Here is a 27756-nt window from a genome sequence, read left to right as displayed (position 1 = left end):
TTTTTTAAATATTTTATTTGTTTGAAAGAGTTACAGAGAGAGGTAGAGACAGAGAGAGGTCTTCCATCCGCTGGTTCACTACCCAGAGGGCCGTAACGGCAGGAGCTGCGCTGATCTGAAGCCAGGAGCCAGAAACCAGGAGCCAGGAGCTTCCTCTGGGTCTCCCACACGGGTGCAGGGGCCCAGGGGCCATCTTCTACTGCTTTCCCAGGCCATAGCAGAGAGCCGGATTGGAAGAGGAGTAGTGGGACTAGAACTGGCGTGCATATGGGATGCTGGTGCCTGAGGCCAGGGCTTTAACCTGCTGTGCCACAGCGCCAGCTCCTTGGCCTAGTTTTTAAGAGTGGTTTGAATGCACATGTCCCACGTCAGAGTGTCTGGATTCGACTCCTTGCTCCAGATCCCAATGCCAGCTTCCTGCTAACCTTGGGAGGCAATGGCTCAAGTACTTGGGTGCCTGTCACTCACATGGGAGATGTGGATTGAGATCCCAGTTCCAGGATTTAACCTGGTCCAGCCCTGGCTGTTTGGGGCATTTGGGGAGTGAATCACAGGATAGGAGTTGTCTTGAAGATAATAAACTTTTTTTTTTTAAAGGGTAGGTTTTTGGCACAGTGGTTAACTGTCTCTTGGGACACCCACATTGGAGCACCTGGGTTTAAGATGGTAACTTACCCCGCTGTGCCACACCAGCCAGAGTCACTAAGCACAGAATAGCACATGACCCATCTCATTCTGGTGCCAGCCCCTCAGAGCCAGCAGGGAACGGCTCAAGAACTTGAGTCCCTGCCAACCACTTGGGAGACCTGGACTGGGTTCTGGGCACCTGGCTTCGGTCTGGCCCAGCCTCAACTGTTGTGGGCATTTTGGGAAGGAATCGGTGGATGCAAGATCTGTTTCTGTCTCTGCCTTTCAAATAAATGAAAACGAGCTTCAAAAATTTCTCGAGAAGAATTATTAGGGTGGGTCTTGCTTCTTGGCTGCCAGTTAAGGCTCACTTCCTTTTCTAATCCTTGAAAGGAAGTCATGTTTGATGAAGTTCAGGATAATAGCATCTATTTCTGAGGCAGGCCAAGAACTTTATAATCCCATTAGAGTAATGATGTGGCAAACATCAGAGGAAAAGTCATACTCAATTCATCTTCCTGAGTGCTTTGGGCCCGGCCCAACCGCGGAGGCAGCATTGCAGAGATCTGATCTGGCCCTGGACGACTGTGAAACTACCAGAATACTGTAGACTTGTTCTCAGAATCCCTTCAAATGGGACAGATGGGCAGAATTCTGTTAGATTGAAAAAGCAACTACATGTGAAGGAGGTTGGGATGGACGCTCGCCCTCAAGTATCTTTTTTTAAAGATCTGAAAGAATTACGGGGGGGGGGGGGAGGGGAAAGGGAGGAAGTGAGAGAGAAAGAGAGGGGAATTAACTTTTTTTTTTTTTTTTAAAGATTTATTTATTTATTTGAAAGTCAGTTACACAGAGAGGAGAGGCAGAGAGAGAGAGAAAGGTCTTCCACCCGATGGTTCACTGCCCAGATGGCTGCACGGCCTGAGCTGTACTGAGCTGAAGCCAGGAGCCAGGAGCTTCTTCCAGGTCTCCTACGTGGGTTCAGGGGTCCAAGGACTTGGGCCATCTTCTACCGCTTTCACAGGCCATAGCAGAGAGCTGGATCGGAAGTGCAGCAGACGGGAACAGAACCAGTGATCATATGGGATGCTGGCACTTCAGGCCAGGGCATTAACCAGCTGTACCACAGTGCCGGCTCCGAGAATTAACTTTTTAAAATTTATTTTGTTGAGAGATCTTTTATTTTATTTGCTGGTTCACTCCTCAGATGGCTGTGACTAGGCCAGGCCAAAGCCAGGAGCTTCCTCGGGGTCTCCCACATGGACGACAGGGGACTAAAGCACTTGGGCCATGTGCTTTTCCATATGCACTAGTGGGGAGCTAGACTGGAAGTGGAGCAGCCAGGAACTGAACTGGTGCCCATACGGGATTAACAGTGTTGCAAGTGGTGGCTTTATCTGTTTTATCACAACACTGACCCTTATTAAACATTTTTTTTAAAAAAATGTATTTATTTGAAAGGTAGAGTGGTCAGAGACTGAGATCTTCCATCTACCAGCTGATTCACTTACCAACAGCACTAATGCCAGAGCCTAGCACTCCATTCGTATCTCCCCCAGGGGAGGCAGGGGTGCAAGCACTTGGGTCATCTACTGGTGCTTTCCCATGGGCATTAGCATAGGGAGCAGGCAGGACCTGAACTGGTGCTCTGATACAGGATGGCAGCACTGTGAGTGATGGCTTAACCCACTAGGTCACAACGTTGGCTCCAGTTATTAAACACAAACCAGCATACAACTGGTTGCACATGACCCCATCCTAATTCTGGTGCGAGACCCAAATTAGAATAAAAAATTCACTGTCTATGGTGTGGGTGTTTGGCTTAGTGGTTGCACCACCCTTCGGGATGCCCGCAGCCTGTATTGCCTGCATCACAGTGCCTGGATCTGAATCCTTGCTCCCCTGATTCCAGCTACTACAGATGTGCACCCTGGGCAGCAGCAGGTGACGTATTTAGGCAGCAGGTGACACTCAATTTGGGGACTGAGTTCCTGGCTCCTGGCTTCAGCTTGGCCTGGTCCTGGCCACTGGGGGCATTTGGGGGAGTGAACCAGTGCATATGAGCATTCTCTTTGCTTCTCAAATACATAAATTAATTAAAAAAAACCTCACATTTATTTATTTATTTGAAAGGCAGAATTAGAGAGAGGATCTTCCATCCGCTGGTTTGCTAGATGGCTACCATGGCTGGGGCTGGGGTAGGCCGAACCCAGTAGCCAGTAGCAAGGAGCCTCTTCTGGGTCTCCCGTGTAGGGAAGGATTAGGGGCAAGGGACTTGGACCATCTTCTGCTGCTTTCCCAGGCCATTTACAGGGAGCTGAACTGGAAGTAGAACAGCTGGGACAAGAACTGGTGCCCACATTGGATGCTGGTATTGCAGGCAGCAGCTTTACGCATTATGCCACAACACCCCCATAAATTAATTTTTAAAGCTGCCTAAATACATACAAGCAAGCATCTTTTTGGATCATTAAAAATTACTCCTTTTGTGAACACATGGACATCTCATACATACCTTCTTTCCAACAAGCAAACAGTGGTCCTAACTAACAGCACACTGGATCTGAGAAATTCTGGAATTTTAGGGAAAGGCTTTTGTGTCCTGTGGTGAGTTATTTTTACTTTTTGCCCTTTCTTTCCTCAGATCCTTTCTCCCCTGTGAGAAGAGCTGGTGCCCTGGGGCGACATTAATGGGCCTCAAGAACAAACAAAGACGGGACAGTTTGCTCCTGCCACCTCCAGGAAGTGATTCTGTGGGCCCAGAGCAACTGCCAGCCACACAAAGGCCAGATTCACCAGCCATTTGGGTCATTTCAGACATATGTAGTATTTCTCTAGGTCCTTAAAAGACTATCAAAATTGGACAGTGAACAAGAATTAAACACACTACACACACTGATGTTTTTTCCTTTGTTTGAGTGACTGCAAATACTCTCTCTAATGGAAAAGATGTATACGTACAGGAGATCTATGTTATTTTTTTACCCATTTTTTTTAGGCAGTTGAAAAAAAATCCCAGAAGTCTATATAGCTGGTGATGTGTGCTACACATAGATACACATACACATACCCCCATCATCTTATGAAAAGTATAAAAACCAGGACATACGGCCATTTGCTTTTCCCTTCCAGTAGAAAGGCATCCAAAACTCTTCTAAACTTGAGTGATTTCTTCTGTGGGAATTTTGCAATGATGTGGTAGACTGAGTATCACACTATACATATTTCCCACCAGATACTGGGAACTAGTAAAACAGTCATTAGGGTTTTAAGGGTTATTTCCAAAACTTTATGTGTGTTTATCCATGATAGGACCTTCAAATGCACTCGGAGTACTTAAAACTGTAATGAAACTAAAAAATGCTCAGATGGCATGACTTTGATCTTTAAAAAATCATCTGCGAAGCCGACTGCTTGCTCCGCACTGCCCTGCCTCTCTGCGCGCTGTGGGAATGTGGCTATCACACTGCTTCTCATCTGCCAAAAAGGCGGAAGAACATCTGCATGTTATACTTTATTTAAAATCTAAAAAGCGGTAAGCAGTGACAGGCAAGTGGCAATTCCGTACACGCGGTTGGAAACATCAAAGATTACATATTCACAGCTCACAGGGCTTCCCCAGCAGCAAGGATTTCAGTCTATGTAGTCAAAGTCTTCCGGGATTCCAAAATTTTTATCAATTTTATTTTCTTCCAATCCAAATTTTCTTTTGGCCCAAGATTTTATTGCAAATATGTTATCTGCAAAGAAAATTGAGAAACATTTTGAGAACTGAAAACACAATCATAAAACATTTCAATATATGTATCTTTACTGTTCTAATTGTTCTGTTACTCTTAGATGTGTTATGGTAAGGAGTTCTCTGTACTTTGAACAAGTAAACCAGATGTCGACTTTGCAGATTCTGTTACCTGCTGTTAAAGAGTACATAAGGACACTAGAAAGGTAGGGATAGGTTAACGTTGTCCTTGCCAACCTCCAGAGCAGGGGCCAGGGCTCTGCTACCTCAGGGATTGGAGCTGCTCCCGCTCTCGCGGGAGCACATTCTCTCCAGTCCCCTCCTCCCCCACAGAGAGGAATGGCTTCCAGACAATCCCACCAGTGTGCAGGAGAGGGGTGAGGAGGAGGGAAGGGGCTTCTCCTTCCTTTAGACTGAGACCAACAGATGTGCCCTCAGCATCCCCTCAAGGAAGTTAAAGTTTATTTTACCACCGTAAGAAGTGTCACATCTATTTAAAGGAATTTCTCCCAAGGAAATAAAGCAAAGTGTATACAATTTTGGTCAAAGATCCTCATCCCAGTACAGTAGTAGACAAAAATAAAAGCAATCTACTACAGTTTCTCCTTGGGAAGGGTCTATGCACAGGAAGTACCCACGTGCCAACAGTGGCTGCACTTGGGGAGTCGGGCTGACAGGTTTTTTTTCTTTTAGTTTCATAGATTTCTTGGATGTACATATCTAGGCTTTACAACGAAAATGTATTATAAGGGGCTGGCATTGTGGTGTAGCAGGTAAAGCCGCTAGTATCCCATGTGGGCACCAGTTTGTGTCTCAGCTGCTCCACTTCTGGTCTAGCTCCTTACTGGCCTAGGTAAGCAGCAGACGATGGCCCAAGTGCCTGGCCACCTGCCACACAGATGGGAGACCCGGATGACGCTCCTGGCTCTGCCCTGGCTCAGTCTTGGCTGTTTCAGCCACCTGGGGAGTGAACCAGCAAATGGATGATCTCTCTCTCTCTTTCAAATAGATAAATAAATCTTTTTTTTAAAAATAGTAGTAACAAGTAGAAAGTAGAAGACTCACAGTGTAAGGTTTCCGGTGTGTAGGGGAAGACTAGTGACAAGCAGGTGAAGCTGGCACAGGCTCTTCAGAGTGCTCTGGGATGAATCATGCCAGCCCCCTCCCCCACATGCTGAAGTCTTGGCCCCCCACCTCAGAATGTGACTGTATGGGACACAGGATCTTTCAACAAGCTGCACCTAACCCAATCTTACTGGTGTCATTACAGTAAATGGAAATCTGGACACACTGAGACATCAGGGCTTGCACAGAGGAAAAACCACGAAGAGGACTTGGGGGGAAGGCAGAGCCCTGCAAGCCAAGGGGAGAGAGGGCCTCAGAACACCAAACCTGCCAACACTTTGATCTTGGACTCTGAGCCTTCAGGGTGGTGAGAAAACAAAGCTGCGTTGCTAGGGATGCCCCCGTCTGCGGGCATCCCTAGCAAATCCATACATGGAATTTGATCACTTTTTAAAGTACTGTTTTTATGGAGATTTAATTCCAACTATCAAATCATGACAAATTCCTGGGATGCAGTTTCTTTCTTTTTTTTTTATTTGACAGGTAGAGTTATAGACAGTGAGAGAGAGACAGAGAGAAAGGTCTTCCTTCTGTTGGTTCACATCCCTAATGGCCGCTATGGCCAACGCTGTGCCGATCCGAAGCCGGGAGCTGGGTGCTTCCTCCCGGTCTCCCATGCGGCTGCAGGGACCCAAGCACTTGGGCCATCCTCCACTGCCCAGGCCACAGCAGAGAGCTGGACTGGAAGAGGAGCAACCGGGACAGAATCCGGCGCCCCGACCGGGACTAGAACCCGGTGTGCTGGTGCCGCAGGCGGAGGATTAGCCAAGTGAGCCATGGTGCTGGCCAGGATGCAGTTTATTTCTAAGGTAAATACTACCACATCAAACAGAAGAGTGCTATCAAAATTTCTCCATTTCTTTCAATTAAAGTGTTACAGAATGTATACTGGAATGCACCTTTACATTTCATAACAATTCCAAATGAGTCTTTACCTTTCGTAACAATCCAAGAGATAACAGCAAAATAACAGCACAACAGAGTCTGGGTTGACCTGTTTGGCTTTATCGTTGTCTACACAATTAGTATGCTATTGCCACTTGCTGCCAGATGTTTACAGAAGTCCCTCTGCTGCACAAACAGGTATTCAGTGTATTACAGGTATGAGGGTGTATCTTCAAATACACCCAAGGAGGGAAAAAAATAATGTATTCTGCAACACTTCCTAAGTGATGTGTGTGCTAGGGAGAAAACAGCAGGTATCGTGTGTACAGCTTCCAGGACAGGCCCCACAGAGAAACAGAGGAGTTCCAGGAAACGAGAGAACCACACAACACTGGCGCTTGCAGAGACAGCCCTGGGCCAGAGGAGAAGAAAATGGGCTCCAGAAGAGGGCTACTGAGCAGCCTCTGTGGGAAGGACTTCCAGGTGCACACAGGACAAGATGCCATTATAAACGGTCAAGTACTGAAATCAAAAAAGAACAAATCAAAACTTCTTCATAACGAGGCCTATTAAAACAAAGGCTCTGATAAAACACTTCCTTGGCCACTGGGTATCTAAATAAATATTAAAAAAAAAAAGAAATTTCTATAAATGGATAAATAATGTATTGTTTTGTTGTTTTTAAAGAAATAACCCTAACTTTAGTAGAACTCCTGTTCATTTATGTGGTGGCATAGCCGAGATACCTATTGGAAAAGGCTAGGCATTACCATTTACAACGAGTCTGCATCAGGAACTCACATTTATCCCTCTAGACGCTTCTGTAGGACATCAGGAAAAACCCACCATCAGGGAGGGAGGGTGGGAAGTATCACTACGGGTTTAAAATTGCATATCTGAAATACATAAAATCTGTTTTTTTTTTTTTTTTTTTTTTTTTGACAGGCAGAGTGGACAGTGAGAGAGAGAGATAGAGAGAAAGCTCTTCCTTTTTGCCGTTGGTTCATCCTCCAATGGCCGCCGCGGCTGGCGTGCTGCGGCCGGCGCACCACGCTGATCCGATGGCAGGAGCCAGGTGCTTCTCCTGGTCTCCCATGGGGTGCAGGGCCCAAGCACTTGGGCCATCCTCCACTGCACTCCCTGGCCACAGCAGAGAGCTGGCCTGGAAGAGGGGCAACCGGGACAGGATCGGTGCCCCGACCGGGACTAGAACCCGGTGTGCCGGCGCCGCAAGGCGGAGGATTAGCCTAGTGAGCCGTGGCGCCAGCTGAAAATCTGTTCTTTTTATATAAATAAGTAGTTCTGACTTTAGAAAAAAAATACACTATCCTGACTATTAAGTAAGGTTTTACACGCTATAATCTTTTAAAAATCATATTTAAGTATATTTAATGTCACAAAACATTTAGATGTAATATTTCTATATTGAAGGAACTTCAAAAAATTTGCGGGAAAATAGAATTAGAAGACGTTTATATTTCCTTATCCTTTTAAATTATCTGAGACACAGAGACAGACACTCAGAGCTCCCATTTACTGGTTCATGCTCCGAATGCCCAGGATAGCCAGAGGCAGGCTGGCACTGGAGCTGGAAACCAGAGCTCAATCCGGGCCTCCCACCTGGGTGGCAGGAACCTAACCACTTAAACCATGCCCTGCTGCCTCCCGGGGTCCACATTATCAGGGAACTGGAGTCAGGAACTGGAGCCAGGTATCAAAGCAGGCAGGCACTCTGCTATGGGACTCAGGTGACTTAACCACTAGGCCAAATGCCCGCCTCGCCACGAGCTTTGTGAAGTACTCTTGTAAAGGCCCCAAAGTAACCTCTCATTACTTCCACAGTAAGTGGCCTCAATGCTAGACACTTCAATGACTTTTCTCAGTAAAAGGAAACCAAACCTTAACTAACAGCTATATATATATATATATATATATATATATATATATATATACATACATACATACACACACACTACTGGGACTGGTGTTTTGTTTGTTTTGAAGGCAGGGAGGTTTTTGAAGTGTGATTCGCTTTCTCTCCAAGCTTTCCACAGCAGGCGTTTATGTTGGTGTAAGCTGCGACCTCAAATGGCAACAGGGTTCTTACAGCTGCTTCTGTTGTTCTCAAAATGCCTTCCTCCCACGTTCTTTAAAAGCTCCAGGTGCTCTTGCAGCTAATACCGCCGGGGGTGGTGGTGGTGGTGGTGGTGGTGTTCCAACTGTTTTTTCTAACAACTTTAGAAGTCCATGTTGAATTGGAAGACAAAAGGTCCTTACAAGTGGTTTCTGAGCACAGAAGGGAAAAGGGGTGTATTTCCCTGCGCCCGATACTGTGCTTAGAGCCTGCAAGCCTTTCCTACTCCATCCTCCTGAATACGAGTAGTTATTATCCACACTGAGGAGATGAGGAAGCCGCTTCGGAGAAGTTCAAAAGGTCAAACAGCAAATAAGAGCACAGCCTAGATTCCTTTCAAAGCCAAGTTCCTTCCACTGCAAACATGTGTTCCCTGTTTCTACTGTAGGATGAGCTGTTCTGTTCAGAACTATTGGAGGAAATCACCTTATGACTCTTCTTATTTTTAAGTTTCTTTTGTCACACTCAAAAATTTCCATTTCTTTCGGCCGGCGCTGTGGCGTAGCAGATAAAGGTACTGCTTGTAGTGTCAGCATCCTATATAGGCGCCAGTTCAAGTCCCGGCTGCTCCTCTTCTGATCTAGCTCTCTGCTGTGGCCTGGGAAGGCAGCACAGGTTGGGCCCCTGTACCCAAGTGGGAGACCCAGAGGAAGCTCCTGGCTCCTGGCTTCTGATCGGCTCAGCTCCAGCCATTGTAGCCATTTGGGGAGTGAACCAACGGATGGAAGACTTCTCTCTCTCTCTCTGCCTTTCAAATAAATAAATAAATAAATTTAAAAATTTCCATTTCTCATATAATATTGTATTTACTTATTTATACTTTGTAAGACACATTTCATTATCCTTTTTAAATGCTAGTTTGCTGTTTTTATCCTCCTCTGTTCTTATTACTAAAGCATTATTACTTAAAAAATAATTCTGTAGAAAACAGTGTTGTGGTATCCTAGGTAAAGCTGCTGCCTGTGATGCCAGCATCCCATATGGGCACTGATTTGTGTCCTGGCTGCTCCATTTCCAATCCAGCTCCCTGCTAATGGCCTGGGGAAAGCAGTGGAAGACGGCCTAATTGCTTGGGCCCTCTGCTATCCATATGCGAGACATGGATACTTATTTATTTTAAAGACAGAGTTAGAGAGTGAGAGTGAGAGAGAGGGAGAGAGAGAGAGAGAGAGAGAGAGAATCTTCCATCCATTGGTTCACTCCCCAAACGGCTGCAATGGTTACAGCTGGACTAGTATGAAGCCAGGAGCGTCTTCAGGGTCTCCCATGTATGTGCGGGAGCCCAAGGACTTGGACCATCTGCTGATGACTTCCCAAGCACATTAGCAGGGAGCTGGTTTAGAAGCAGAACAGCCAGGACTTGAACCAGTGCCCATATGGTGTGCCAGCATCTCAGGCAGCAGCTTTACCTGCTATGACATAGCACTGACCCCAAAATGATTTTATTTTTAAGATTTATTTTATACATTTGAAAGAGTTACAGAGAGAGAGGTTTTGCATCTGCTGGTTCACTCCTCAAATGGCCACAATGGCCAGAGCTGGCCAAAGCCAGGAGCTTCTTCCGGGTCTCCCACACGGGTGTGGGGGCCTAAGCACTTGGGCCATCTTCCACTGCTTTCCCAGGTAATTAGCAGAAAGCTGGATTGGAAGTGGAGTGGCTGGGACTCACGCCAGCGCTGAAAGCTGGGGCTTTAACCCTCTGCACCACAGCGCTGGCCCCCCGGAATGATTCAAGTGTTCTGTGAAACAGGCCTGGACAGGGCACCAAGGACACTTGGCTCAGATCTGTTCCCCAGTAATGATTCCTAACCTCTATCTAAACAAATCGCCCCGAGCTCTGTGCACCTCTGTGTCTACTTCATCTTATCCATATTCTTCCACAGAAACAAAATGAGGGTCAGGAAAAGCAGTGAAGGCATTATAGACTCACCAGGCTGAAAAACTGCAATTACCATTTTCTTATTAATTAAACACTGAAATACTAGTAAAATTCTCTGAGAAATGTTAATAATATTAGTCATATATATATAACTTGCAGCAATCACTATTCTTATCCTAAACCTTCGGACATGGGTAATGCCTTATGAATTTCCATTTCTTAGACTATCTCTGTTGTAGATCAGCGGGTGTCTCCCCTGGCAGATGGGCTAGTCAGATAGTTAAATGAAAACAGACTTATCCTGTAGTAGGCAAGAGCTTGGACTCTGGAATTAGAAAACTGAGTTTAATGCCTGCACCACCGCCAAGCAAACGTGTGGCCCTGGACTCCCAAGGGTCTTAGTTTCATCTTAAAAATTGGGTAGGATAATCCTAGCTACCTCACAAGAGAACTGTGGAAAACGCAGCACAGACCCATCACATAGCTGGGCATACAGGCAGCCCTCAAGACTGCACTACCGACAGAAAGACAAATCTTACACGTGCCATGCAACTCTTAAAGGTGTCTGAGTAACTTCTAAACACAAAGGTTAAAAAGCAACTGATACACAAAATTACTCACAGGAAGATTAAAATAAAATCTTAAATGGTATGACTTAATAGCTAAAAACTTGAGGAACGTATCTATTTCCAGAAATCTCATTTCTTGAACAAAGCTAGTACAAAGGCAACCGAATTTCACACTACATTAACCCCACAAGATATTTAACTAAATACTGTCATTAAGATACATACCAGTCCATCTGTTAGCAGCTTCTTTGGCTATTTTATTTGCTTGACCTTAAAAAAGAATTATATATGTAAGTTTACATACATAAAATTATCTTCAAGTATCTATAGGTTTATTTTTTTCCACAGGAATAAGTTTTTATAAAATGAGTACATTTAATAAAATTTATATATATGAAATAACTATGAAGAAAAGCTCAAAGAGTGGCATGACACTGTATCTTACAAACCTGCTCAAATTCCCAAGGAAATTTTAGAAGTTGTGGTTATATTAGTCATGAATAGAAAGCTGATATGAACAATTTCCCTTACTAAATGTCCACCATCACTGTACTTGTTCTTTTAAATGTTTAATTTAAATGCTTCTCAAACAACTTAGCATACCAAAATACAACACAATTGAAAGGTAAGAATTTTGCTATATGTAAAATATTAGGTCACAATTAATCTGACCTTAAAAAATTGCAGAGGGGCCAGCACTGTGGTATAGCAGGTAAAGCTGCCGCCTGCAGTGCCGGTTTGAGTCCCAGTTGTTCCACTTCTGATCCAGTTCTCTGCTATGGCCTGGGAGGGCAGTGGAAGATGGCCCAGGTCCTTGGGCCCCTGCATCCATGTGAGAGCCCTGGAAAAACTCCTGGCTCCTAGCTTCGGATTGGCTCAGCTACAGCCCTTGTGGCCATTTGGGGAGTGAACTAGTGGATGGAAGACCCCTTCCTCTTTCTCTCTGTAACTCTGCCTTTCAAATAAATGAATACTTTTTTTTTTTTTTCCCACAATTGTAGCAGTGGAGTGGGCATTTAGTGTGGTTAAAATGCTTGCAAGCTGTATCAGAACACCTGAGTCCGATGGCCAGCTCTGGCTCCTGAGTCCAGCTTCCTGCCAACACAGGCCTGAGAATGCACCAGTGATGGCTCAAGCAAGCAGGTTCCTGCCTCATGTGGGAAGCCTGGATTGAGTTCCCGGCTCCTAGCTTCAGCCCTGGCTCAGCCCTTTCTGTTACTGGCATTTGGGAAGTGAACCAGGGGATGGGAACACTATCTCTGTGTCTCTCAAATAAATAAGTTAAACAACACAAATTTTGTTTTTTAGTGGTGGGGACTGGAGCTGTGGTGCAGGGGGTTAAGTTGCCACTTATGACGCCAGCATCTCCTATAAGAGTGTCAGTTCCAACTGCTCCACTCTTTTTTTCTCAAAGGATTATTTACTTGAAAGGCAGTGTTACAGAGAGAGAAGACAGATCTTCCCATCTGCTGGTTCACTCCCCAAATGGTGGAAACAATCAGGGATAGGCCAAGCCAAAGCCAGGAGCCAGGGACCCGAGCTATCTTTTACATCTTTCCCAGGAGCATTAGTAGGGAGCTGGACCACAAGTGGAGCAGCTGGGACTCAAACTAGCACCCATATTGGATGCAGGTGTTGCAGGCCATGGCTTAACCTGCTGAGCCAGTGCTGGCCCCCAACTGCTCCACTTTTGATCCAACTTACTATGAATGCACCTGGGAAGGCAGCAGAAGGTAGCTCAACCACTTGGGCTGCTCCTGCCACCCAGATGTGGGAGATCTGGATGGAGTTCCTGGCTGGCTCAGTCCTGGCTGTTGTGACCATTTGAGGAGTGAATCAGCACACAGGAGACCTCTCTTTCTCTATCACTCTTCTAAATAAAAAATAAACAAAAATTTTTTGAAGTTACTGATAATGAGAATAACCTTTAGGAGAAAATATTTATAATTTACTTCATATATTTAATTAGATATCCTACCACTAAATCGGTACATATTTTGTCTTTCAAGTTAATCTATACAGTGCTTAACAGGACTATGATCAATTGGGCATAAATATGATTTAAAATGGTGTTACTTATTTATTATTTACTTCAGAGGTATTACAGACAGAGAGAGGGACAAACAGAGAGAGGTCTTCCAACTGCTAGTTCACTCCCCAAGTGGCTGCAACGGCCAGAGCTGGGCCAATCTGAAGCCAGGAGTCAGGAGCTTCTTCTGGGTCTCTCACGTGAGTACAGGGGCCCGAGCACTTGGGCCATCTTCTATTGCTTTCCTAGGCCATAGCAGAGAGCTGGACTGGAAGTAGAGCAGCTAGGATTAGAACCGGTGCCCAGATGGGATGCCGGCACCAAAGGCAGAGGCTTAGTCCACTACACCACAGCATCAGCCCCGGTGTTATTTATTTTTAAGAGCCCTTATTTATTTGAAATATAGAGACACATAGAGACAGAGACAGATCTTGCACACATTGGTATACTCCCCAGATGCCTACAACAGCTGGGGCTGGTCGAGGCCAAAGTCAGGAGCTGAGAACTCAATCCAGGTCTCCCATGAGGGTTGCAAGACCAAAGCACTTGAACCATCACTGCTGCCTTCCAGGGTCTACTTCAGCAGCAAGCTGGAATCAGAAGTGGAGCCAGGACTCAAACCTGGGCACTCGGATATGGGATGTGGGCATTCCAAGTGGCATCTTATATACTACAGAATTCACCATATTAAAGTATATGTACTTCAGTGCTTTTTATTATATTTGCATGATTGTAAAACCACCTCTACTACCTAATTCCACAGCATTTCATCACCCAGAAGGAAATCTTGCACTGATGAGCAGTCACTCAACATTCCCCATCCTCCCAGCCCCTGGCAACCACTAATCTACTTTGTCTCTATGGATTTCCTTTTTGTGGATATTTCATACGAAACATACAATTTGTGGTCTTCAGCGTTTGGCTTCTATCTCTTAGCACAGTTATTTTCAACTTTTATCCATGTTGTGCTAAATATCAGTCATTTTTTGGTGCTAATTTATATTCCACAATTTACTTACATCTATTCACCAGTTGATGGACACTTGTGTTGTTTCTGTTATTATGGGTAATTATTAATTTCTGCGTGGACGCATTTTCGGGTCTCTAGGGTATGTACCCAGGGATGGAATGGTGGTTCACATGGTAGTTGTGTATAACATTTGGGAAACAGACACACAGTTTTCCAAAATGTCTTCACCATTTTACAATCCTACCAGCAATTTCAGAGGTCCAAGTTTCCCACATACTTGTCAATGCTTGTTATTTCCCATTTTTAAAATATTCATTATATATTCTGTAAACTTGCTCACCTCATTTCTTAGGAGTAATACCTTATTTACATTGGATTGTTTAGGGTTTTTTATGTATGTAGAAGATCATACCATTTGAGAACAGTTTTTACTACTTTTTCAAAAGCTTTCAGCTTCCCAACACTCATTGTATATGCTGTGGCTTTTTTGTAAGTGCCTTTCCAACAGCTGAAGAAGTCCACTTCTAGTCCTAGTGTGTCGTGTCTTCTAGACTTTGTCAAATACTTTTTCTTCTTGTCCTGGGACAATCATGTGGTTCTCTCCTCCAACTTTATTCTATAAACAGGTTGCATTACATTAACTCATTTTTTTTCCTGTTGAATCAACCTTGAATCCCTGGGACAAATTTCACTCCAGTATAATCCTTTCTATATGCTACTGGATTTGTTTTGTTACTAGTGCAACTTCTTGAACCTAATATTCATAAGCAATTTTATTTTTAGTTTTCTTGTGATGTCTTTGAGTTTCAGTTATCACGTTAATACTGATCACCTCAAAGAATGAATAAAGATTTGAAATGCTGGTGAGGATGTGGAGGAAAAGGTATCCTATTACACTATTGGTGGGAATGTAAACTAGTGCAGCCATTGTGGAAGACAGTATGGAGATTCCTCAGAAACCTAAAAACAGATCAACCATATGACCCAGTCATTCCATTCCTGGAAATTTACCCAAATGAAATGAAATCAGCATATGAAAGAGTTATCTGTACCCCCAGGTTTATTACAGCTCAATTCACAATTAGCTCAGATGTCCATCAACTGATGACTGGATAAAGAAAATGTGGTGTATACATACTATGGAATACTACTCAGTTATAAAAAAGAATGAAATTCTGTCTTTCACAATAAAATGGAAGCAACTGGATACTACTATACTTAGTGAAATAAGCCAGTCCAAAATACAAACTTATGTTTTCCCTGATCAGTGGTAACTAACAGAGTACAAAAAAAATGTAATATATGTGAACAAAATTGACATTTTACAATTTGATTATTGCTTATGGAGGGTTAAGCTTATGATTATAAAATAAACTAAAAGTATGTCATTGTAAAAATTAAAATAAGAATGGGAGGAGGAGGGAAGGTCGGAGCATGGGAGGGACAGAAGGTAGCATGGGAAGTATCACTACGCTCCTAAATCTGTATAAATGAAATATAGCAAATTTGTTTATCTTAATAAAAAAACCCAAAACTTTAATTCTTTAGAATTTTGCCAGTGAGACTGGAATTTTTCTTGTGAGAATTTTGATTACTAATTCAGTCTATCTACACGTAGTAGATACATTCAGACTGTCTATCTTTGCCTGAACCAATTTTGGTAGTCTTCATCTTTTTAGGCATTTGTTCATGTAGGTCATCAAATTTACTGATATGTAACTGTTCGCAGATTTCCTCTTCATTACCCTAGGGTCAACAGTAATGTTAGCTCCTTCAATGCTGATTTTTGTTATCTGAGATCTCTTTCTTTTCTCTCTCTGCCATGTAGATGGCAGGGGCCCAAACCCTTGGGCCATCTGCTGCTGCTTTTCTGAAGGCCATTAGCAGGGAGCTGGATTGGAAGTTAAGCAGCAGGGACATGAACCAGCACAAGCCACAGTGTTGGCCCCTGTCCTTAGTTTCTTAAGGTGGAAGGCTAGATTACTGATTTCAGAACTTTCTTTCTCACTGGTTTTTAAATATCCTTGCTTACATGTTAACAGATATCTCACTGCATATTGCTTTAATTGCATCCCCTAAGTTTTTATGCTTCCCAAGCTTCCTTCTCTTATGTAATATCATTTCGTTGTTATCGGAAGACACATATTGTATACTTCAGTGCCTTTCGATATAGTCAGTGTGTATTCTGCTCTTGTTGGGTGGAGGATCCTAAAGCTGTAAGGTTTGGATGGCTCACACGGTTAACTCTTCTATTTTCTCACTGTGTTCTATTGTGCTATCTCTCAGTCAATGTGGGATACTGGAGATTGACTGGTTGGACTGTCCCCCCTTAAATCCGCTGTTTTTGTTTTGCATGATTTAGTGCTCTACTGTTAAGTGTATACAGATATACAATTGTAATTTCTTCTTAAAAAATTGACCCTTATATCATTGCGATAACAGGTTATACTTGTCTCTAGTAACAATTGTTGTTTTACAGTTTATTTTGCCTGGCTTAGTTTAGTTGCTCCAGTTCTTTTGTGGTTATTGTTTGAATAGTATGTCTTTTTACCAAACTTCTTTCAACAAATCTGTGTTTCTGAAGCTAATGTGAGTCTCTTATATACAGTCAGTTCTAGAAGATCTCTTCTATTCTGCTAGTCCCTACCTTTTAATTGGAGAGACTAATCCATTCTCATTTAGTGTAATTACTCATAAGGTAGTGCTGACATCTGTAATTTTGCTATTTGTTTTCTGTATGTCTGTTTCGACCCTCCGTTCCTTCACAACTGCCTTCTTTCAGGTTAAATGGATGTTTTTTAGTCTACCATTAATATTCCTGCAGTAACTTTTACCAAATATTTTTGGATTATTTTCTTAATGCTTGCCCTAGAGATTGCTACTAGGATCTGTTTTCTTTCTTTCTTTCTTTTTTTTTTTTTTTAAAGATGTTTATTTATTTATTTGAGAGGCAGAGTTACAGAAAGGTCTTCCATCCACTGGTTCACTCCCCATGTGGCTGCAATGGCAGGAGCTGGGTGGATTTGAAGTCAGGATCCAGGGTCTCCCATATAGGTGCAGGGGCCCAAGCACTTGGGCATCTTCCACTGCTTTCCCAGGCCATAAACAGAGAGCTGGATTGGAAGAAGAGCAGCCAGGACACAAACCAACACCCATACGGGATACTGGTGCCATAGCTTAGCCTACTATGCCATAGCACCAGCCCCTGTTATTAATATCTTAATTGATCAGGGCCAGTACAGTGGCATAGAAGGTTAAGCCTCCACCTACAATGCCGGCATCCTATATGGGCACTGGTTCCACTTCTGATCCCGTTCCCTGATGTGCCTGGGAAAGCAGTGGCGGATGGCTCAGCTCTGGCCAATGTGGCCATTTAGGGAATGAATCAGAGGCTGGGAGACCTCCCTCTTCCTCTCCTCTCTCTTTGTATCTCTGCCTTTCAAATAAACAAATCTTTTAAAAAATCTTAATTTATGACAATCTAGTTCATATTAATAAATAGTACACAAAAACTTTGCGTCTACAAAACTCCATTCTTTCATGCCCCACTTTATGCTGTTATTGTAGGAAATTTCATTTTATACATTGCTGGAGTCAGTAGCTATAGTCAGTACTGAACCCAGTTCCTACAATACAGAATATGGATATCTGAACTGGCATCTTAACAACTAGGCCAAACACCTAACTTTCCATGAATTTTCGGAAGACTTCTCATATAGATTTATTTTTGTTGCTTTATGTAGTTGTGTTTTAAATCGGATAGAACAAAGGGAAATAGAAACAAAAATACATGTATATGCAATACTTCAAAATGTAAGTGGAAAAATGAAATTCAATGATGAATTTAGGAGAGTTAGGTGCAGTAGTTAAGATACTACTCGAGATGCCAACTCATACTACAGTACCATGGTTCAAGTCCTCACTCCACTCAATTCCAGCTTACTGCTAATGCACACGTTTGGAAGCAGGATGACAGCTCAAGCACTTGGGTCTATGTGACCCACATGAGGCCCAGAACCACTTCTGGTTTCCTAGTCCCAGTTGCTGCAGGACTTTGGGAAGTGAACCAATGGATGTGAGATCTCTGTCTCTCTGCTTTTTGAGTAAATACATTTTTAAGTTGATTTGGGCATATAATTTTTTGAAATCCATGCATAGTTGTTTCATAATTCTCATTTTCATAATATAACTTTCCATGAACTTTCTGAAGGCTTTTTGTACTGTCCTTTATATTTACCTATGTAGTAATCTTTATCAATATGATGTATTTCTTCATGCTGAACAAGCAATGGTCTAGTGTCCTTTTACTTCAGTCTGAAGGGCTCCCGTTAGTATTTTTGGTAGGGTAGGTCTGCTAATGACAAAGTTTTAGTTAATATTTACCTAAGAATATGCATTTTTTCTTTATTCTTTTTATTTAGGCAGAATTGTACCAAACATGAATGCCCCAAGCAGAAATTCATTTTTGTCTATTTCTTTTTTTTATAAAGAGAATATCATTTTTAAAAAAAGTTTTATTATTCATTTGGAAAGGTAGAGTGACAGCAAGAGACAGAGACAGACAGATTTTCCCATCTGTTGGTTCACTTCCTAAATATCCACAAAAGCTAAGGCTGGGCCAGGTCAAAGCCAGGAGCCAAGAAATCCATCTCAGTCTTCCACATGTGTGGTAGGAATCAAGTACTTGATCCATCATCTGATTCTTCCCAGGTGCAAAAGCAAGGAACTGGATCAGAAGGATTCAAACTGGTATTGTAATATAGGATGCAGGCATCCCAAGCAGCTGCTTAACCTACACACTGCACCAACGTGCTTGCCCAAAAACGCTGGATCAGAAGTGGAGGCGTGGCAGCATAACCCACTACCCCAAACACCTGCTCCATCTGAAAATATCCTACTTTGCTTTGTATATTTGAAGGTAAATGCTTCTGAATACAGAATTCTTGGTTGACAGGTTTTTCTTTCAGTACTTTAAATATGCCATCCCAATGCTTTTGGCCTCTAGGATTTCTAACAAGAAACAAGCTGCTAATCTTATTGAAGATCTCTGTGATGCATTTTTTTTTTTTTTTTTTTTTTTGGACAGGCAGAGTGGACAGTGAGAGAGAGAGAGAGACAGAGAGAAAGGTCTTCCTTTCACCGTTGGTTCACCCTCCAATGGCTGCTGCAGCTGGCGCACTGTGCTGATCTGAAGGCAGGAGCCAGGTGCTTCTCCTGGTCTCCCATGCTGGTGCAGAGCCCAAGGACTTGGGCCATCCTCCACTGCACTCCTGGGCCATAGCAGAGAGCTGGCCTGGAAGAGGGGCAACCGGGACAGAGTCTGGTGCCCCGACTGGGACTAGAACCTGGTGTGCTGGCGCCGCAGGCGGAGGATTAGCCTATTGAGCCGTGGCGCCTGCCGCATTGTTTTTTTCTTGTCAGTTTCAAAATTCTCTTTGTCTTTGCTTTAGACAATTTGATCGTGATTCATGGATCTCTTGGAGCTTCAAATATTTGGAGTTCACTGGGCTTTTCCTATGTGTGGATTAATGTTTTTCATCAAATCTCAGCTATTATTTCTTCAAATATTCTTTTTATCCCTTTCCTTTCCCGCTTTGCTTCTGGAATTTCCATTGTGTGCACTGGCACTCTTGATCACATCCCACGGATCTTTAAGTCTCTGCTAATATTTCCTTATTCTCTCTGTTCTTCATTCTTGGAAAATTTCAAGTATCTTCAAGTTTACTGATTTTTCTTCTGCTTGGTCAAACCCATTATCAACTCTTACAGTGCATTTTTCATTTCAGTTACTATAGCTTTCAACTTCAGATTTTCTATTTGGTTAGTTTAAAATATTTTCTGCCTCTTTATTGATGTGGTCTGTTTGGTGAGATAGCTTTCTTAGACTTTTCTTTTGATCTTCAAACATTTAAAACAGCTGGCTCAAAGCAGTTGTCTCATAAGCCTAACATCTAAGCATCCTCAAGAATAATTTAAAATAATATATTGAGGCAACTCGGAAAAATCAGGGTTGCCCTTCTTTAGTGTTTTAACTGTTACATTTCTTTGTTTAGTGGCTTCTCTGGACTAATTTTGTAGTCTGTGTTCTTTGTTAAGTCTGGACACTCAAATCTCTACTCAGCTTAGTGGTCAGCTACTGACTAAACAGAAATTTGCTTTAACACCTGGACTAAATCTCTTTGGAAAGAGGCTCTTTGAAAAAGGGTCTGCAGGGGCCGGTGCTGTGCATAGCCGGTAAAGCTGCCTCCTGCAGTGCCGGCATCCCGTATGGACACTGGTTCAAGTTCCGGCTGCTCCACTTCCAATCCAGCTCTCTGCTATGGCCTAGGAAAGCAGAAGAAGATGGCCCAAGTCCTTGGGCTTCTGCACTCACGTGGGAGACCTGGAACAAACTCCTCGCTACTGGCTTCAGATCAGCACAGCTCCAGCTGTTGCAGCCACCTGGGGAGCGAACCAGCAGAATGGAAGACCTCTCTCTCTGCCTCTCCTTCTCTGTGTAACTTTGACTTTCAAATAAATAAATAAATCTTTTTTTTTTTTTTTTAAAGGATGTTCAAAGACTCTGTGTGTGTGTGTGTGTGCGTGTGTTGGGGCAAGATTAACACTCAGCTAATCTACAACCCTGCCTCTGTTTTCACTTCCTACTTAGAGCATTAAGGTCAGCTCCACGTGGACTCTGAACCTTCTTTTGTCTTTACTGAAAGTGTGAGAAGCCCTAGGTATGCATGCAGCCTTCTAGATTTTCAGGAATATATATTTCTCAAGGCAGCCATAGGTGTCTTCTTCAGCTTCTCCTTGTAAGTTTTTGATGAGTCTACTATTTGCCTTAACTGTTATACATTACTTAATACAGCTGTGAAGTTAAAATTCTTGCCTGTAATTGCTTTAGACAAACACTTCCTGGGGAGAAGCTATTAGCACTGGGCTCCATGCCAGGTCCTTAGACAAGCCTTTCACTGGTGTCTTTCAGGGCGCCATCAGGCACATAAATAATGACAACTGTTTAGGACCGACCCTCTCAAAGAGCTCCACTTGCATTCTGTTCCCTCTGACAACAGCAGTTGACGTTTGTGATCTTTGAAGGCTACTGCTGAGATGGAGGATGGGGAATAAGAATCGGCAAATTAAAATACCACAAGATTCACTATTACTGAGATTTGGCCACTGTCCTCTAATAGGCTCTCAAAGTCTTTGTTTAATTTCCAGAGTTCTTAAAAAGTTGGTTGTGACAATTTTTGTGAGCTTTCCTAGAGAGGTGAATTTTCAGATACTGTCTACCATTTTCACTGGCATCTGGCATTTTTTTTAGAATCAAAAAAAATTCTATAATTAGAAAAATTTATTGATTTTATTTGAAAGGCAGAGAGAGAGAGGGAGGGAGAGAGAGAGAGAGAGAAAGAGAGAGAAAGCTCTTCCATCCTCTGATTAACTCCCCAAATGGCTAAGGTCAGGGTTGGGCCAAGTTGGAGTCAGGAGCTCAGAAGTGTATCTGGGTGTTCCACATGGGTACAGGGACCCAAGTACTCCATCATCTGCTGCTTTCCCAGGCGTATCAGCAAGAAGCTGGATTGGAAGTGGAGCAGCTGGGATTTGAATTGGCACTCTGATATGAATGCCAGTGTTCTAAGTGGCAGCTTAACTTGCTATGCCCCAACACTGGTTCCTGGCTATTGATTTCTAAGAAAATGTCAAAATGTAAATAATTCTTGCAGGCATTACAGAGATGCAAATGACACAAACATATGGCTATATGAACAAAAGGTTATCACTATTATTACAAATTATATTCTAAAATATACTTAGAGATAAGCGTGAGCACTACAATATGGGTGCTATTAAGAACTATATCCTAGAGGCTGGCACTGTGGTATAGTAGGTTAAGCCTCTGCCTGAAGTGCCAGCATCCCATATGGGCACTGGTTCAAATCCTGGCTGCTCCACTTCCAATCCAGGTCCCTGATAACGGTCTGGGAAAGCAGCGGACTGCCCAAGTGCTTGGTACCCTGCAGCCGTGTGGGACACATGGCTCCTGGCTCCAGATTGGCCCAGCTCTGGCCGTTGTGGCCATCTGAGGAGCGAACCAGGGTATGGACGACATTTCTCTCTGTCTCCCTCTAACTTGGCCTCTCGAATAAATAAATCTTTAACAAAAAACCTATTAAAATCCATTTGTGAAACTCATAATCCTTTAATCCAGTGTAATATGTTCTACACTAACATGACAGCTGAAATCCTATTAAATCCATCATCAAGAAACACATTTTAAAAACAGTAATTTCACTTGGAAAGGAAATCTGAAGCTGAGTAAAGGTCAAAGTCTAAAAGTTCTCTAAAGTTAGTGACGAGATCACCGGCATCTTTTATTGAACTATTTAGGGTTCTTGGATCTGTAGGTTTTTATATTTCATCAAATTTGAAAAACATTAGCTCTTATTTCTTCAGATATTTTTCTGATTCACCAGCTTCCCATCCATGACTCCTTTTGAGATTTCAATCACATGTATTAGGACACTATACATAGCTATATTTTTTATATCTTCCAGGTTTCTACTTTGCTTTTGAAAAGCTATAAAACAATGAGAGTAACTTTTTAAGTGTTTGGGTCTGCTAATTTTACTTTCTGGATCAGTTTTGATGATGATGATGATGATTTTTGATAAGATCATTCTGCTCATTATGAATGATTCCTACTTCTCTGCATGCCTGGTGATCTTTGCTTATTTGCCATCTATAACAAATCTTATTGTTTTGGCTGCTAGATATTTTGGTATTCTTATAAATACTCTTGAGATTTGTTCTGGGCTGTTACCTAAGTTACATGGCAATTGTGTGATGCTTTCGAGTCTTGGTCTATGGCTTATTAGGCAGAGCCAAAGCAGAGTCTAGGGTTAACCACTCCCCTCTACAGAGGCAAGGCTTCCCTGAGAACTCTACCCACTGCCTGGGGATAGTCTCCACAGCTGCACTGAATACCTGAGGGACACCCTCTAGATATAGCCAGAGTTCTTTCTGTGCAACTCTCTCTCTTACACTATCCTCTGAACTCTTACTGTATTACTCTTCCTGGATCTCTGCTCCATCTCAACTCCGGAAACTACAGAGCTTTGCCTGGGTTCTCCCTCATGTGCTGCAGCCAGGAAAACTCTCTCAACAAAATAAGCTGGGCCAAGTGTAGGGCTCATTTTACCTGCTTCCTCTCTCAAAGACCCATTGCCTACTGTAGCCTGATAGCAATTATTAAAAACCGCTATTTCATCAATTTTGGTTGGTTTAAGAGGGGAAGATAAATCTGGAGGCCTTTACACTCTTGGCTGGAAGCAGAAGTGCTGCAGTTGAATGAAGTTTCATGTTTGTTATTCTGAACTTTAAAAGCAGAGGAACTGAACATTTCTCATAAAGTATGAACTGTACTTGATCTGAAAAATGTTTTTACAGATATACAGATTTTGATAGTTTATTTTTCTTAGGACGGTAGTTTAGTGGCTTTCCTTAGAAAAAGATACCCTACCTCTCATATCTAAAATATTTATGTAATAATTATTCTACATATCTATAAAATGTTTTAAGTTTTCTATAATTAAAGTTCTGCCTAAAAGTAGATCATCTTTAATGAAGTAAAAAGACTGCACAATGGGGCCAGTGATGTGTTGAAACAGATAAAGATGCTACCTGCTATGCTGGCATCCCATATGGGCTCCGGTTTGTGTTCTGGCTACTCTACTTCTGATCCAGTTCCCTTGCTGATGCCCTGAGAAAGCAATGAAAGAGGGTCCAAGTGCTTGGGACCCTGCCACCCATGTGGGAGACCCACATGAAGCTCCTGGCTTCAGCTTGGCCCAGTGCAGGCTGTTGCAGCCATCTTGGGAATGAAACAGCAGATGGAAGATTTCTCTCTCTCCCTCTTTCTTTCAAATAAATAAATCTTATAAAACAAACAAAAGATCTGCACAAAAGAGAGGGAAGGACTCTTAGCCTCAGATAAAAAATCAAGAGGCTAGCATTGTGGCATAGTAGGTTAAGCCTTCACCCATGATGCCAGCATCCCATATGGGTGTCAGTTCTTGTCCCAGCTGCTCCTCTTCTGATCCAGCTCTCTGCTAATGGCCTAGGAAAGCAGTAGAAGATGGCCCAAGAGTGTGGGCTCCTGCATCTGTGTGGGAGACCTGGCAGAAGCTTCTGGCTGCTGGCTTCAGATTGGCCCAGCTACAGCTGTTGCAGTCATTTGGGGAGTGAACCAGCAGATGGAAGACCTCTCTCTCTCTTTCCCCCTGTCTGTAACTCTGCCTTTCAAATAAATAAATGAATCTTATAAAAAATAAATATCTAAAGATTTATCAAAATTAATTCAACCACATAGATCACTTTACATGGCTGAATATCTAACCATTAAGAGATAATCTAGGTCTGATAATGGTGAAAAATGATAAAGTCTCTTAATTCCCTGAAATCCAGAAAGCTTTATTTTTCTTCTCACTCAGCCCCACATCCTGCATAATATTCATAATGGCATTTTTTCCTTGGGTTGGAAAATAAATTTCCAAACTTCTAAACTCAAGAGATGACATGGACAGCAGAATGCAGGCAATCAGTATAAAATTTCAACTGCGGTTCCTCCTTAGTTGTGTTATCCCACTCTCCAGAAACCCACCCTCTTTCGTATGCCCTGAAACTGCCCTCTTCAAGTCTTGTTACCCTTCCAGGAGGTGAGGTGCTGGCTAACACTGCTGCCTGGTTTAGATACGAAGGAATGGCAGCATCTGACATCACATGCCTGAAATGAAGGCCTCCCCACGTCATCCATCAGTTGGGCGTAGCTCTCTATCACTGTTGATTGCTTCTACCTCAAAATGACCCCTGGCTCATCATCCCCATTAGTGGAGGTCTGAGTGGCTTAGTAAGCCTAATAAGGGTTTCCAGCCTTTTCTAATCAGACGATGTCAAAATCATGAAAAAGACAGAGGATGGGAAGTCACAGCTGGTCGTGATGTCATTCAGGGTCACCTGTCCAAAGAAAACAGCTGTGGCAGTCCGATGGGGACAGCGAAGCAGAAAAGCTGAAGCCTTACTGGGTATAGCCAAGAGCTGTAGGCTGTAGACACAAAAGAGAACCAAATAGGCAAGGCAAGAGATAGAACTCCAAGGAAAAAGTATAAGATTTGCACAAAACTGACATCAGGAAGAAGGGAAACAAGCATCAGATTTAGTTACTGTAAAAACAGATTTTTTATGATGAACTGCTAGAATGGACAGCCATTTTGACCATGAAAATGAATCACCTGAAAGCATTAAAACTGGGTAAGAAAACTGCCCCTCAGGTTCTCCGTCTTGAGATGCTACCCTAGACAAGGCGTACACATCTGATGCACCTGCTTTGAAGAATCACGGGCTTACTACTCGTCCCTGCTGCTGTGGTGTGCTCGTGCTCCCCGAGGGCCAGCTGACGGTCGGTTACAACTTTCAAACAGAAAGGGGTTAGTTTGGTAGCACATTTGGGTAGGGCTTTCTCCTGCTAACATGTCTCCCAAAACACTTGATTGACAGAGAATTTGCTGGCTTGGGAATTCTGCCTTTACCTATCTAAAAATAGCACCTCAACTGCAAAAGCAAAGCCTCCACCTAAGACCATGCAGGCTGGGTACTCCATTTGTATCAACTGTGCTTCCTGCAGTGGAGCTAAACAGGGACTTGTTTCTACCATGAAGTTTAACTTCAGATTTATGTGTACACTAACTGAACTATTTACCCATTTTTAATTATAAAAAAATCCCATGAAGGACTAGGCCATATTAAATGCAAACTATCCTCAGGGTGATTTTAAAGTAGCAAATATCTTCAATTTCTTTCAAAGCCTTCAATTACACACTCCAATACCATCATATGGTATCTTTTTTCTGGGGCGATAAGGGTGGGATTCTTTCTAGAACTGAGGACCAAAGTAGCTCTCTCACTGGCTCCTCAGTTTCTTGTGGTTATACCTGTCTCTTTCCTTGTACCCCATTCACCTCTGTACTTCTGAAATGCTTACAATGACACTGTTTAGTGCTTTAACACTAGACTCCTTAATGGAAACATTAAGGTCATCTTTTTCTATTATGTTACATGTATGAAATGATAGCACTCAGAACACCAAGTTAACTGGTTTTATTTTCTCCTATACATAGAGAATGGATACCAGGCAATCAGAAAAAAAGTCTCTTTCATTCACACAGTTAAAGACCCTCATGTTGAGGTATAACTCACGTATTTCTTCCACAACTTGTGGGTCACATTCCTTGTATTTCTCCACTTCTGCTTTTAGCTGGTCCCTTTCTTCCCGCAGTGAAGAAAGCTCTTTTGCTATCCTGGCTCGTTCTTCCTACATTCCAAATTGTTTCATGTTCAATTCAGACAAACACAATCCCGTATGTTATGAGGTAATACATTTTACAAACACTTTATTTCTGACACATGCTGTGCATTAGGTTTTTGATATATACTATATTACATACATATAGTCACAGTGTAGAAACAAGCTCAATTCTTTCTCTGAAACCTCACTCATCTTTCACATATATATTAAATAGCTAAATGGTAATAAAATAAATGAGGTTAGATTATGCCTAGATGAACTCAAAGATGATGTCATCACATAAGGAAAAATACTGTACTACTCTCTAATTTCACAAGATTGTGTCTACATTTAAGTAGTACTTTATCGCAGTATGAATCACTATACAATTATCTTTAAAAATATTCTAGATAACTTTTCAACCTGTAAGGATGATTAAGTTTTATAAATATTCTAGCATACCAGAATGAACAGAATTGAAGTCTGAGGTCTCCTGACACTTTAAAAGTAAACCAGAATAAAGTTTTATTCTTTTTTGTGAGGCTTTATTTAATTATTTGAGAGGCAGAGTTAGAGAGAGAGGGGGGTGGGGAGGGAGGGAGGGAGAGAGGGAGAGAAAGGTCTTCCATCCACTGGTTCACTCCCCAAATGGCTACAATGGCCAAAGCTGGGCTGATCTGAAGCCAGGAGCCAAGAGCTTCCTCCAGCTCTCCTACATATGTGCAGGGCCCAAGTATTTGGGCCATCTCCCACTATTTTCCTAGGCCATTAGTAGAGAGCTGGTTTGGAAGAGGTGCAGCCGGGTCAGGAACCAGTGCCCACATGGGATGCTGGGGATGCTGGCGTTGCAGGCAGAGTCTTAGCCTACTACCACACAGCGCTGGACCCCCAAAGTAAACCTTTTAATTACAATGTAATTCAATAAACACCATTTGAAATTTCTAGCTGTAGATCTAGCAGGTAGTCAAGGTACAATAGGCATTCAAGCTCATATTTATGAAAACTCAAAAGTAAATACAAACAAAAAATCAAATGCTGGAAAGATTATGGTACAGTATTATAAGATAAATCTGAGGCAAAATTGAGTAAAGTTCAAGCTGCCTAAATGAGACTTGTCTAAGGATCTTTGTTATCCTGTAGCTGGTATTTGTACTTTACTACTTTTGTTTTTAGCTGTTTCCTTTGGCTGCAAAATGAGGACAGCTCCTTTGCTGACACTCTGCACAGGGAATGCATTCTCAGAGCAGCTCAAGCCAACAAACTCTCTGCGTGGACAGAAACGCTCTAGATCTGCGCTCTTCAAGGCAGGAGTCACTAGCTCACACCGACTCCTGAGTATATGATATGTGGCTACTGTGACTGAGAAGCTGAATTTAATTGTATCTAATTTTAGTTTAAATAGCCACATATGGTTAGTATATCTCATATTAGACAGCAAAGCTCAGGAGATCTAAAAATAACTCCAGGGGTG

The 27756-nt window shown here is 42.6% G+C and overlaps 1 protein-coding gene across 13 annotated transcripts in view; it reads right to left on the bottom strand.

The window, feature by feature from the left end:
• Positions 1-1910: 1910 nt before the first annotated feature.
• MND1 (meiotic nuclear divisions 1) overlaps positions 1911-27756 on the bottom strand; it is an 87102-nt gene continuing 61256 nt past the window's right edge. Inside the window, exons 6-10 of one of the 13 annotated variants that reach the window (XR_009866619.1) lie at positions 26198-26312; positions 20972-21047; positions 18195-18311; positions 11184-11228; positions 4322-4367 (exon numbers count right to left, since the gene is read on the bottom strand). Coding sequence is in view for 8 of the 13 variants with exons in the window: in XM_062199462.1 (XP_062055446.1) it covers positions 4261-4367; positions 11184-11228; positions 26198-26312 (267 nt within the window). In the remaining 5 variants the exon portion in view is untranslated. Of the gene's footprint in view, positions 4368-6426; positions 6899-8483; positions 9259-11183; positions 11229-18194; positions 18312-20971; positions 21048-24842; positions 25412-26197; positions 26313-27756 lie in introns of those variants that run through there. The other 12 variants (XR_009866620.1, XM_062199465.1, XM_062199466.1 and 9 more) reach the window with 12 other exon arrangements.

Source organism: Lepus europaeus, chromosome 8, assembly GCF_033115175.1.
Source record: "Lepus europaeus isolate LE1 chromosome 8, mLepTim1.pri, whole genome shotgun sequence".
Taxonomy (NCBI): domain Eukaryota; kingdom Metazoa; phylum Chordata; class Mammalia; order Lagomorpha; family Leporidae; genus Lepus; species Lepus europaeus.
The sequence above is the reverse complement of the archived record's forward strand: the minus strand, read 5'-3'. Positions and strand labels throughout refer to the sequence as shown.